General features: G+C 44.7%; 1 protein-coding gene across 1 annotated transcript in view; it reads left to right on the top strand.

Annotated features, from left to right (window-relative positions):
* The window catches only part of SNX7 (sorting nexin 7), an 89,101-nt gene that overhangs the window by 14,972 nt on the left and 59,545 nt on the right, over positions 1 to 14,584 (top strand). Inside the window, exon 4 of the mRNA XM_030206739.1 lies at positions 8,791 to 8,955. Within this exon, the coding sequence (XP_030062599.1) occupies positions 8,791 to 8,955 (165 nt within the window). The remainder of the gene's footprint in view (positions 1 to 8,790; positions 8,956 to 14,584) is intronic.

A 14,584-nucleotide genomic window follows, 5' to 3' on the forward strand; every position in this document is an offset into this window, starting at 1 on the left:
TACACATGCGGAATAATGTGCGGCAGTTGGCGGGCTTGGTTGATGCTCTTCCCCCTGAGCAAGCCAAGCCTTTTCAGGAGGTGGTCAGGCAGCTGAAGGCGTGCAGAAAATTCCTGGCCAGAGGAGTTTATGACACTTTTGATGTTGCGTCCAGGGCCGCTGCTCAAGGTGTGGTGATGCGCAGGCTCTCATGGCTGCGTGCCGCCGACCTGGAGAATAGAATCCAGCAGCGGATTACGGACTTGCCTTGCCGTGCGGATAACATTTTTGGCGAAAAAGTCGAGCAGGTGGTAGAGTCTCTCCACCAGCGGGACACCGCATTCGACAAGTTCGCCCGCCGGCAGCCTTCAGCTTCTACCTCTACAGGTAGACGATTTTTCGGGGGAAGGAAGACTGTTCCCTATACTTCTGGCAAGCGTAGGTACAATCCTCCTTCCCGACAGCCTGCGGCCCAGGCTAAGCCCCAGCGCGCTCGCTCTCGTCAGCAGCGTGCGAATCAGCAAGGCCCCGCGGCTCCCCAGCAAAAGCAAGGGGCGAGCTTTTGACTGGCTCCAGCAGAGCATAGCCGACATCCAAGTGTCAGTGCCGGGCGACCTGCCTGTCGGAGGGAGGTTGAAAGCTTTTCACCAAAGGTGGCCTCTCATAACCTCCGATCAGTGGGTTCTCCAAATAGTCCGGCAAGGATACACCCTCAATTTGGCCTCTCAACCTCCAAATTGTCCACCGGGAGCTCAGTCCTACAGCTTCCAGCACAAGCAGGTACTTGCAGAGGAACTCTCCGCCCTTCTCAGCGCCAATGCGGTCGAGCCCGTGCCATCCGGGCAAGAAGGGCTGGGGTTCTATTCCAGGTACTTCCTTGTGGAAAAGAAAACAGGGGGGATGCGTCCCATCCTAGACCTAAGGGCCCTGAACAAATATCTCGTAAAAAAAAAATTCAGGATGCTTTCCCTGGGCACCCTTCTCCCCATGATTCAGCAAAACGATTGGCTATGCTCTCTGGACTTGAAGGATGCCTACACACACATCCCGATACTGCCAGCTCACAGACAGTATCTGCGATTTCAGCTGGGCGCACGCCACTTCCAGTACTGTGTGCTACCCTTTGGGCTCGCCTCTGCGCCCAGGGTGTTCACAAAGTGCCTAGCTGTGGTAGCAGCGGCGCTTCGCAGGCTGGGAGTGCACGTGTTCCCATATCTCGACGATTGGCTGGTGAAGAACACATCCGAGGCAGGAGCCCTGCAGTCCATGCAGATGACTATTCGCCTCCTGGAGCTACTGGGGTTTGTGATAAATTACCCAAAGTCCCATCTTCTCCCAGTGCAGAAACTCGAATTCATCGGAGCCCTGCTGGATTCTCGGACGGCTCGCGCCTATCTCCCAGAGGCGAGGGCCAACAACTTGTTGTCCCTCGTCTCGCGGGTGCGAGCGTCCCAGCAGATCACAGCTCGGCAGATGTTGAGATTGCTGGGCCACATGGCTTCCACAGTTCATGTGACTCCCATGGCCCGCCTTCACATGAGGTCTGCTCAATGGACCCTAGCCTCCCAGTGGTATCAGGCCGCCGGGGGTCTAGAGGACGTGATCCACCTGTCCACGAGTTTTCTCGAATCCCTGTATTGGTGGACGATTTGCTCCAATTTGACTCTGGGACGTCCCTTCCAAATTCCTCAGCCTCAAAAAGTGCTGACCACGGATGCGTCTCTCCTGGGATGGGGAGCTCATGTCGATGGGCTTCACACCCAAGGAAGGTGGTCCCTCCAAGAAAGCGATCTACAGATCAATCTTCTGGAGTTGCGAGCGATCTGGAACGCTCTGAAGGCTTTCAGAGATCGGCTGTCCCATCAAATTATCCAAATTCAGACAGACAATCAGGTTGCCATGTACTATGTCAACAAGCAGGGGGGCACCGGATCTCGCCCCCTGTGTCAGGAAGCCGTCAGCATGTGGCTCTGGGCTCGCCGTCAAGGCATGGTGCTCCAAGCCACATATCTGGCAGGCGTAAACAACAGTCTGGCCGACAGGTTGAGCAGGATTATGCAACCTCACGAGTGGTCGCTCAATTCCCGTGTGGTGCGACAGATCTTCCAGGCGTGGGGCACCCCCCTGGTGGATCTCTTCGCATCTCAAGTGAACCACAAGGTCCCTCAGTTCTGTTCCAGGCTTCAGGCCCACGGCAGACTGGCGTCGGATGCCTTCCTCCTGGATTGGGGGAAGGTCTGCTGTATGCTTATCCTCCCATTCCTCTGGTGGGGAAGACTTTGTTGAAACTCAAGCAAGACCGAGGCACCATGATTCTGATTGCTCCCTTTTGGCCGCGTCAGATCTGGTTCCCTCTTCTTCTGGAGTTATCCTCCGAAGAACCGTGGAGATTGGAGTGTTTTCCGACCCTCATCACGCAGGACGAAGGGGCTCTTCTGCATCCCAACCTCCAGTCCCTGGCTCTCACGGCCTGGATGTTGAGGGCGTAGACTTTGCCTCTTTGGGTCTGCCAGAGGGTGTCTCCCGCATCTTGCTTGCTTCCAGGAAAGACTCCACTAAGAGAAGTTACTTCTTTCATTGGAGGAGGTTTGCCGTCTGGTGTGACAGCAAGGCCCTAGATCCTCGCTCTTGTCCTACACAGACCCTGCTTGAATACCTTCTCCACTTGTCTGAGTCTGGTCTGAAGACCAACTCCGTAAGGGTTCACCTTAGTGCAATCAGTGCATACCATTACCAAGTGGAAGGTAAGCCGATCTCAGGACAGCCTTTAGTTGTTCGCTTCATGAGAGGTTTGCTTTTGTCAAAGCCCCCTGTCAAGCCTCCTACAGTGTCATGGGATCTCAATGTCGTTCTCACCCAGCTGATGAAACCTCCTTTCGAGCCACTGAATTCCTGCCATCCGAAGTACTTGACCTGGAAGGTCATTTTCTTGGTGGCAGTTACCTCGGCTCGTAGAGTCAGTGAGCTTCAGGCCCTGGTAGCCCAGGCCCCTTACACCAAATTTCATCACAACAGAGTAGTCCTCCGCACTCACCCTAAGTTTCTGCCAAAGGTTGTGTCGGAGTTCCATCTGAACCAGTCAATTGTCTTGCCAACATTCTTTCCCCGTCCTCATTCCTGCCCTGCTGAACGTCAGCTGCACACATTGGACTGCAAGAGAGCATTGGCCTTCTATCTGGAGCGGACACAGCCCCACAGACAGTCCGCCCAATTGTTTGTTTCTTTTGATCCCAACAGGAGGGGAGTGGCTGTAGGGAAACGCACCATATCCAATTGGCTAGCAGATTGCATTTCCTTCACTTACGCCCAGGCTGGGCTGGCTCTTGAGGGTCATGTCACGGCTCATAATGTTAGAGCCATGGCAGCGTCGGTAGCCCACTTGAAGTCAGCCACCATGGAGGAAATTTGCAAAGCTGCGACGTGGTCATCTGTCCACACATTCACATCTCATTACTGCCTGCAGCAGGATACCCGACGTGACAGTCGGTTCGGGCAGTCAGTTCTTCAGAACCTGTTTGGGCTTTAGGATCCAACTCCACCCCCCGAGGGCCCTGTTTGTTCTGTTCCAGGCTACACTCTCAGTTAGTTGGTAAATTTTTTAGGTCAATCTCAGTTATGTCCTCGCCGTTGCGAGGCCCAATTGACCAATGTTGTTGTTTTGAGTGAGCCTGGGGGCTAGGGATACCCCATCAGTGAGAACAAGCAGCCTGCTTGTCCTTGGAGAAAGCGAATGCTACATACCTGTAGAGGGTATTCTCCGAGGACAGCAGGCTGATTGTTCTCACAAACCCGCCCGCCTCCCCTTTGGAGTTGTGTCTTCCCTTGAAGTGTATTGTCTTGCTACATACTGGACTGGCCGGCTCGAGCCGGTTTCGGGCGGGAAGACGGCCGCGCATGCGCGGTGCGCGCGGGCTAGCAAAGGACTTTGCTAGTGAAGTTTCCGATTGGAGGGGCTGCCGTGGACGTCACCCATCAGTGAGAACAATCAGCCTGCTGTCCTCGGAGAATACCCTCTACAGGTATGTAGCATTCGCTTTGCCTAGCCTTGGCTTATCCAAATATTGGTGATTTATCAGATTGTGCTAATAAACGTAAACATAATGGTACCACTTCATAAGAAGCACACAGCAGAGACAGAGGCGAAGATCCACACAGGTCAAGAGGATAGCAGAGAATCCAAATCATAAATTTAAGGTAAAAAAAATAGTATTTGAAGCCTTTTCACTAAAAAGTGTCTTAAGCCACTGTAAATGCAAAACTTAACAGCCAAAACTTAACGCACAGTAAAAGCAACATTGAAAGCAGTTAGCTTAACAGGGTTTAAAAAAGATTTGGACAAGGTCCTATAAGAAAAGTCCATAATTCATTAGCAAGATGGACTTGGAAAAATTCACTGCTTCTTCCTGGGATATGCAGCATAAAATCTATTTTATTCTTTTAGGATCTTGCCAGGAATTTGTGCCTTGGATTGGCCACTTGGAAACAGAATTCTGGGCTTGATGGACCTTCGGTCTGAGCCAGTATGGCAAGCTTATGTTCTTATAAAGGCAGTACAGTAACTGTTGGGTCATTCTAGAATCGCAGTTTCTATGCAGAAATGTTCATTAGCATGTGCTAACTCTAGTTGTTATTAGCATGGATGCACTTAGCACCTCCAATTGAGTAAGTGTTAAGTAAACCCGCACTAACTGCACAAGTGACAGCGTGTGGTAGGTACCCAGTGCTAACTGCAGTATGCAGTCTATGCCTGTTCTTTGCCCATGCTGTGCCTAGTTACCGCCCCCTAACGCAAAATGCACTTACCCTCGGATTCTATATAGTGCACCTAGAGATCCGAGGTGAAATCCAAGTGTATTCTATAATAGTGTGTGTAACTTTATTGACTTAACAAGCTAATCAGAGTTGATAACAGCACTTAACAAGCATTGACAAGCACTAATCTCTCTATATAAAACGCACCTCCAACGTTCGAATGAAGCCTCACTTACCCAACGTTCCAAAAGTGAAGGGGGTGAGATCGCTTTGTGTCTGCCCCGCCCAAGCGTCAAACTTGACGTCGAGGGCGGAGCGTCAGGGAAGGAGGCGGCGCTCCTGACGTCTCTAGCCTTCCCTTCGCTGTGTTCCGCCTTCTTCTGACGTCAAGGATGACGTCAGAAGAAGGCGGAACACAGCGAAGGGAAGGCTAGACGTTGGGAGCGCCGCCTCCTTCCCTGACGCTGCGCTGCCGGAACCGCCACGGAGATAAATTTAAAAAGAAAAAAAAAACAAAAAGATGTTGGGGGGAGAGAAGAGGGTGGGCAGTAAAGTTGAACAATGGGAGCGGGAGGGCAGGGGAGAAACGGCAGCATGGATGCGAGGGGGGGGGACATGGAAGGGAGAGAGGGGAATTGCTGGAAAAGGATGAATGGAGGGGGCAGGGGACAGGAGCATGGATGGGCATGGATTGGGAGGGCAGGGCTCAGGGAGAGAGGGGAATTGCTGGAAAGGGATGAATGGAGGGGGCAGGTGACATAGGAGCATGGATGGGCATGGATTGGGAGGGCAGGGCTCAGGGAGAGAGGGGAATTGCTGGAAAGGGATGAATGGAGGGGGCAAGGGACAGAGGAGCATGGATGGGCATGGATTGGGAGGGCAGAGCTCAGGGAGAGAGGGGAATTGCTGGATAGGGATGAATGGAGGGGACAGATGGGCATGGATGGATATGGATTGCAGGGCAGGGCTCAGGGAGAGAGGGGAATTGCTGGATAGGGATGAATGGAGGGGGCAGGTGACAGAGGAGCATGGATTGGGAGGGCAGGGCTCAGGGAGAGAGGGGAATTGCTGGATAGGGATGAATGGAGGGAACAGATGGGCATGGATGGATATGGATTGCAGGGCAGGGCTCAGGGAGAGAGGGGAATTGCTGGATAGGGATGAATGGAGGGGGCAGGTGACAGAGTAGCATGGATGGGCATGGATTGGGAGGGCAGGGCTCAGGGAGAGAGGGGAATTGCTGGAAAAGGATGAATGGAGGGGGCAGGGGACAGATGGGCATGGATTGGGAGGGCAGGGCTCACACTCTCTCATATACAATGTCTTTCTGACTCACACTCTCACACACTGTCTCACACTGTATCACATTCACTCTCTATGTGCCACACAGTCACTCACACACTCGCTTGGTCTCATACACTCACTCTCACAGAGAATCTGTGTCTCACACACACTCTCTCTCTCTCGCACACACACACACACACACACTCTCTCTCACACTGTGTCTCACATACACACTTGCACACACTCTCATTCTCACACACACACACTCTGACAAACACACTCACACCCAGACTCTCTCTCTCTCTCTCACACACTCACACTTTCACTCTGTCTCTCACACAGTCACTCTCACATACACTCTCCCAAACATACACACTCCGAGGAAAACCTTGCTAGCGCCCGTTTCATTTGTGTCAGAAACGGGCCTTTTTTACTAGTAGGTAATAATTACAATTTACATTCACAATGCGCTAATCGTATTCTGTAATGAACTGCACCTAAATCCTAATGCATGCAGTTCAAAAGGGGTGTGGCTATGGGCATTCCAAAATTTACGGTCAAAGTTATAGAATATGGCCCAGTGCACGTAAATGTATGCTCAGATTTATGCCACGGTTTTGTTGGTGTAAATGGAGGCGTGTAGTTTTAGGTGCTGGGATATCAACTAAGCATATTCTTTATACCGCGCCTAAATCTAGGCGCCACTTACAGAATACGCTTAGGCAGAAATGTTTATGTGCAGATTTTTTAGGCACCTTATATAGGATCTGGCTCTTAATGTGTGAATTAGTGTGTGCTAACTGCTAAACCACAAAGAGAACAGTTAGCATGGTTATGCAGAAGAAGCTAGCTCGCACTAATTTGTGCGTTAACTATATAACACACTTGAGTAAAAGAGCCCCTTTATTGGTTAAAATAAATCGGAAACCCAACATGGTAATATTTTGATATGTTTTCATCAGGGTTGTAACCACAAATAACAGAAATTACAAAAAAAATCACAGTGTGTCACTCAGTCTTGTATGATATTGAGGATTTGCAGATACAGATTTGTTGAATGCTTTTATTGCACATATAGGTATAAGCTTTTTAATTGGTTGCATTTTTAAGAATGATGATTTAACAAGGATTAATATAAATGATACAAGCGAAGAATGTGGTAAATGTGGTTTGTTTTTAGGTGAAAGTGTAAATCTGGATCAGACTATCCAAATTGTGACCTATCATGTCTTTGTATGGGGGAGATTCTGTATATGGTGCTTAAAAAGTCGGCGCTGAAATCAGTGCCAACTAAGTGTATTGTATACGCCGATTATGGAATACGCTTAGTTGATAATTCAGCGCCTAAATCTTTGTGCATCGATTTACACCAATGAAAATGTGGCATAAATCCCAGCACGTAGATTTAGGTGCACTGGGCCATATTTTATAACTAGGTGCATAAATTTCTGAATGCCCACAAAATGCCCATTTCCCCACCCATAACCATGCCACCTTTTGCCTGCACGCTTTGGAAGTTTGGCGCACATAGTTAAGCATACGCTTAGCAACTTGTGTGCCTAAATTCTAATTGGTGCCAATTAGTGCTCATTATTTCTTAACTGCTGTTATCAGTGCTCATAAGCTTGTTAAGTTACGCGTATTGTTATAGAATCTGCACAGATCTCTAGGTGCACTATATGGAATCCGAGGGATAATGTAGAGAATATATTTGTAAAAGAAATTTTTGTTTTTATGTCATAAGCTTGATTGAGTGATTTTTTTTTTCTTTTTTGTGATTTCTGTATTTTGCAGTTAGTTTTAATGAAGACGTCTTAAAACATGGCCATGTCAGTATTTTAGCCAATAAAGACAATTATACCTTAATTCAGTGGTATAAGAACCTTCTGATGGCCACTTCATAAATAGGCAATGAGTAAGGACTTTAAAGGGAGTCCAGGTACCACCTGCTAACTTGCACGGAATATTAGGTGTCAACTATCAGAAGATATTCAGACAATTTAGAGTAGAAAGCAATGCTTTTTTCCCTTAAATTCTAAAATAACTTTAGGAAATATGTAACCTGAAGATGATTTCTGTTTTATATCAGGACTTTCCAGACTTACAAAGACACTTGATGGCAGACTTACAAAGAAACATGATGGTAGATAAAGATCATATGGCTTATCAAGTCTGCCAATAAAAGAGAAATCATCTTCAGGTTACACATTTCCCAAAGTTATTCTAGAACTTAAGAAAAAAAGCATTGCTTTCTACTCTAAATGGTCTTGAATATCTTCTGATAGTTGACATACTAACTAGTAATCTCTATAACCACTTTCTCTCCCTCAAAGATCTCTATGCTTGTCCCAAGCTTTATTGAATTCAGATACTGTCCTCATCTCTGCCACTTCCTATAGGAGGTTGTTCCACGTGTCTACCACCTGGGAACCCACAGTCAGGTTTTCAGGATGTTAAGTAAGATGCATGAGATAATTTGCATACATTGGAAATCCAGTATATGCAGATTTATTGTATGCATGCTAATTGTATCTAAAAATCTAACAGTTGTGCAGTAGGTAGGATAGATTTGAGAAACCTTGTTACACTTCAAAAAGGACTTCTAAAAGCAACAGAAAGGAAACTTCTGGTTGCAGTCTGTACAGTACAGAAACAGTAACAATGCATTTCCTAGTTGAGAAGTAAGAAAATCTTTTAATAGTTGAAAAATTTTATATTCCCATTCAGCTTTTACAGTTTTCCCTTTTCTCTCTTTTTTTTTTTTTTTTTTTTTAGCCTCTGCCAGAAAAGTTTATAATGAAAGGAATGGTAGAACGATTTAATGATGATTTCATTGAAACTCGCAGGAAGGCATTGCATACATTTTTAAACAGAATCGCAGATCATCCAACCCTCTCTTTTAATGAAGACTTCAAAGTTTTTCTTACTGCTCAAGCCTGGGTAAAATAATTTGTTTTACAGTTAAACAGTTGTTCATGTCTTGCTGAATATCTCATGTGACATTATGTTACTTTAATATTTTTAATAAGTATGTAGATTGTTTTATTCCAAACACTTGCTTAAAAGGTTTAGTTTGCCAAATTTTGTTGAAAGAAAACCAGCAAAGTAATTGGATAAGACTAACTATAATATTCAGTAATGCAAGCTTTCAGGACTATTTAGATAACCTTCTCCAAGCTGTATACAGACATTTCAACACTATTATTTAGTTTTTCTCTGTTACTGATATCTGTGTTTTTTTCTCAGTTGCTCAGGCACAATCCTCCCACACTTTTACCATATGATCAGAGAGAATAACGTGCATAAATTTGCACGCTGTTATCTTTGATCACAGGTGATGTAAAGCCCCGCGCTGTTCCAGTGCTATTTTTAGAGCGCTATTTGGAACAGCACAGGGCTTCTGATCATCTGGGCATTAATCTGCTGAGCTAACCAGTTAATGGTCTAAATATCAGCCAGTGCCTGGTTAACTTCCAGTTGACCGCACGCACCCAGATAATCAGTACCGAACATGGCCTGCATTGAATATCCAGTTGTAATTCAGCAGCTTAAAAACCACTGACCGCTGCAGGCTGAATATCAAGCCCTTAAATTTTATTGTACCATTTTGTGGCATCCTGACATTTAACTACAGCTCTGTGTTGTTCTAATAAAGTTTAACAATAGTCTCTAAAATAGAATTTTATAGAGCCATCACATAGTATATTTAAGGTCAGGAGCATCAAAAGGGGTGGAAAAGTTGGGCTGCTAGGTGGGGGGGGGGGGGGGGGGGGAAGAGGGAGCTGACACTTCATGCTGCCAGTACAATGGCTAAGATAAGGTCTCCTGCAACTACATTATTGGAGAGGGAATGGCTGGCCAGATGTTTTACTGAAAACTTACCCAGCTAAGATCATAGGATGAACCCCCTCAGCTGCTCAGTCCATCACTTATGATGGCAGTTGTCTTGGGAAGGGTCTTTCAGTACTTGGAATGTTAAGTGCACCCCAGACTTGCTGTAATAATATAATTCTTAAACCATGGAAACATCGCCCATCTAGATCATTCTTGTCACAAGTTAACTCGAGTGCAAAACTTAGATTATGTGCCCACTAGGAACAGAGAAAGTACTTATGCAATTTTGTTGTACCACAGAAAGGTAGTATGTTAAGACCCTAATAAACATAAACCATTAACATGCATTGTTAGTAAAAAGGCCACATTATTCTTAGTATATAACACAACATAGTAGATGATGGCAGGTAAAGACCTGTACAGTCCATCCAGTCTGTCCAACCAGGTAAACTCATTACACGTGGTATGTGATACTTCATATGTATACCTGACCTTGATTTGTCCTTGCCATTTTCAGGGCACAGACCATAGAAGTCTGCCCAGCACTGTTCTTTGTTTTACATTTCTGAAGTTAATGTCGAAGCGCCTGAAAATCTACATTCCAGCCCATCCAGATCTATTCAGCCATGATCAGGGCATAGACTGTAGAAGTCTGTCCAGCATTGACCTTGTCCTCCTCTTACTGATGCTGCATCTGTCCAGTCACAATCAGGGCACAGACTGTAGTAGTCTGCCCAGCACTGTCTTTGCTTCCCAGTTACCGGTGTTGCCACCTAGTTGCCGCTAAGCTTCTGTGGATCCATTCCTTCTAAACAGGATTCCTTTGTGTTTATTCCACACATTTTTGAATTCCATGACCGTTTTCATTTCCATCACTTCCTGCGGGAGGGCATTCCAAGTATCTACCACCCTTTCTGTGAAAAAATACTTCCTGACAATAAATATTCCTGAGTCTGCCACCTTTCAACCTCAATTCATGTCCTCTTTTTCTATTGCCTTCCCATCTCTGAAAAAGGTTCTATCCTGAGCATGGCTATTTATAGGCATGAAGGGTACTTGCAAATGAACAGCTACAATATTTTCAGATAATATATAGTGTACATTACATTGAACAGCCAGCATTATTCCTTTTACAAAATAATGAACTGCTTTTTATGCTCACCCCCTATACCCACCTTTCAACCCACCTACACTTCAACATCGTTACAAAAGAGTGGAGTTTAAGCCTGTAAAACTGTTATTTCTTGGCGTGTATTTCTCTAGTTTGGCCAGCAGGTGGTGCATGTTTATGTTCCAAGCTGTTGCAGAGAAATGACTGTTCCGTCTTTAGTTAATACGGATATGAGGTAACTTGCAGTGATGTGGCCAGCTGATTTTAAAACTTGTTGTTCTGGGCTCTGATTGACCCAAGAGCTCAATTCATCTAGGATGTACTGGCTTTTTCCCCCAGTCTTAGCTAGAAAGAAAAGAGAGAGAGATCTCTTTACTGAGACCCTGTGTACTGTTATATTTGATAACCTGTGAGCAGCTATATGTCCTGAATACCCCAGGTACTATTTAGATAGTAAACAAATGTTTAGATGGTGCTATAATTGATCCATATTTCAAGTAAAGGCTCATGTGCGGTGCCAGTTTTTTTTTTAAATTATTTTATTTATTAATTTTTACATTCATAATATATACTTATGAGTGAAAATACACAAAAAGAAAAGACATCAATCAATACATATATATAATCAATTCCTCAAGAGTATTTAACTATCGCCCACAAATTTAGGTAATAGATCCAAGAGATGAAATTTCTATACTTAAATCTTAAACAATTTTCACAAACTTTAAATCAAAAGAGCAGCTTAAATCCTGAGTGGCTTACTCATATCTGCCATACAGTGTTACATATGTGACTAAACCTGTACTCTGACCTCTTCTCTGCTTATTATGAAATCTTCTAGCTGTTTTGGGTCAAAAAATTGATATTGTTTAAGTTGAAATTTTTTTCTACATATACATGGGAATCCAAAAGAAAATCTGTTCCAATCGCTATTGCCCTAGGGCATAGCAATAAGAACATCTTACGTCTCCTCTGAGTTTCCCTGGACAGGTCAGGAAAAGTTCTACTTTTGAACCCATAAACAGCAAATCTAAGTGTCTCAAAGAAAGTTTAAGCACAGCGTCTCTATCTCCAACGCAAGTGTGGCCAATAATGTAATCCTTTGAGTTATAACCTCCAGTGATGACTCAAGGAATGCAGTGAGATTCATTGTGTCTTGCCCCTGTAAGTTTTCTGGAGTCTTCCCATCCACTTGAATATAATAATCCAGAGTTATAGGTGGCAATGAATTTTCAGGCATTCCCAAATTCTCCATTAAATATTTTCTAACCATTTGAATTGGGAATATCAAAGGGGATTTAGGAAAGTTTCTAAACCGCAAAGTCAATCTCTTAGAATAATTTTCTAAATACTCCAGGCGTCTCAAAGTGAAGTTTTTGTCCTTAATTGAAGTTTGGCCCACCAGTTATGTGCGGTGACCAGTTGGCGCACGTCAAGTGTCGATTTCTGCCTGAACTGGCGTGCATAGGAGGAAATAAATAATTCATCCAGGCATTATGGGCATGCGCCAAATCTGAAATTACCGCCAGGAAGGCGCGCTGACCTGGCGGTAGTCTCATTTTGGCGCGTGCTGCACTCGCATAGAACCTACCATGACTTAGTAAAAGGGCCCCTAAGTTTATTGCCTTTGCTTGTCTGAACTGACTAAGAATCCTGGTGGTTTATGTGTTGGGTCTGTAGGTGCTTTCTAGGAACTGTGGGACCACTGGGAGTGTGGCCCCAGTAACCTAGGAATCGCTGGGGATAATTTGGGAGTGGGAGACTTGCCCAGTGGTGGTTGGGACTCTGTCGGTGGGAGGAAGGTGGTAGTGTAGAGCATAAGTGGCAGGTGCAGGGAGACCTGAGCTGTGCTGGGGAAAGACCCTCTAAGTGGCCACGGGGTAGTCGCAGGTGGGTGACTAGGCATTTTGTGACAGACATCCATGGGATCATATGGACATTTGAAACCATATGATGTCGAATGACTATGGATTTTATTTTAAACCACTGGAAAAATACGAAACTGCAGTCTTGCCCCAAAACTGCAATATTAGGACAGGACTTTTTTTTTTTAATATATAATGCTACTGCTGCTGTGCCATTCAATGTGGTTGACTTTTGACAGTCTTTGCTACCATGGATAAAACTCTATTTTACCAACATTAAATGGCTTCTATAAAAGTACTCCTTTGTAGACAACTGTCAAGATATATATGTTAAAATATTAGAGAGTTAAAAAAAATATATAAATGCAGCCAAGAAGGCATATATTTTTTATGTGACCTGTGTATAGGCATTCCCAGGGGTGGAGTGCATTAAGTTTTGCAAATAATGCATTATATTTATTCCGATTAGAGAGCTGCATGTTAATAGGGGTTACGGGATTCCCATAGAAGAAGTTGCTATGGGATTCCTGTGGGGAAGGAAGAAGTTAACCATTAGATTCCCATAGGGATGGAAGAAGTTGCCATGGGATTCCCACGAAAGTGTAGTAAAAATCTCTGGTGACTCCAGATTGAGACTTGGAATTGTAGGAAGTACTTAGACTGGCAGAAAATTATTAAATAGCAATTATTCAGGACTCGTTTCTAGGAATATGATTGTACTTCCTGTTTGGCCCTAAGCTCGGCTACTAGGCTGTAACAATGAAAGGGACAGTGCCAAGATGAAAATATTTATTATAGATTATAAAGATAACAATATGGCAAAATGCAAAGCAAGTTACAAAAATATACTTGTGCACTATAAAACCAATATACTAATTATTGCCAAATAGATAAATGATAGTAGATATATCAAACTATGTGTATGAGTGATTATATAAATATAATATATCCTGAGTAGCTTACACAGTTAGCAACGAGTTATCCTACTGACCACAAGTCCTTGGGACAAACTAGTCCTTCACAGACAAAAAAAACATTGACTAACTATATCCTGAATCATAGGTATAAAATCCTGCAAGCTCACCACAAGAGGTCCCATAGATTCAGAGTCCAACGTGGCGATGAATCGGATTTCTCCGTTGAGACTAGCAGAATTTTCTGTGAGTCTATCCTAGTCCAGGAATAAAATCCAAAGTCTTTGCTCTGTGCCCTGATTCACAGTTTTTTGGGAAGCTACAGAGCTGCAGTGGAACTGACCTTGTCAGCGTTTATCACAAGGAATTAAGTTCACTGCTGTGTTTAGGAAAATCTGTCTCTCTAGTTAGTCTGAGAGAGATCTATCCACCAACAAATCTTTTTTTTCTTCTGGGTTATGTGATACCTATGGACCAATCACAAATGGTGTACTTTTGTCCAGCAGAATTCATGGTGGTGACCATGCAAGGCTTTGTGATAACAGCAAAGAAACTCTTTATCAGTCACAAGTCTGATGGTAGCAAACTCCCTCTTGGTTCACATATACTCCTGGAGAATTTTGTCTATGTAAAGCAAGGTCCTCCACTTTCCCAGGAGATAACTGGAGGTCAGTCTGCAATAAACATTTCCTTGGATGGAGTCATCACAGCTGTGCCAAGTATATTCCATTATAGAAACTGGGGTTTGATGGTTTCTGATGTATTCAGGCCACAGGCTGTACAATCCGTTTTAGTTGGTTCAGGCTTGGACAGGCCTCTGACCAGCAAAGGTGAGATAGCAGGAA

The sequence above is a fragment of the Microcaecilia unicolor genome, chromosome 6 (genome assembly GCF_901765095.1).
Source record: "Microcaecilia unicolor chromosome 6, aMicUni1.1, whole genome shotgun sequence".
In the NCBI taxonomy this organism is placed as follows: Eukaryota; Metazoa; Chordata; class Amphibia; order Gymnophiona; family Siphonopidae; genus Microcaecilia; species Microcaecilia unicolor.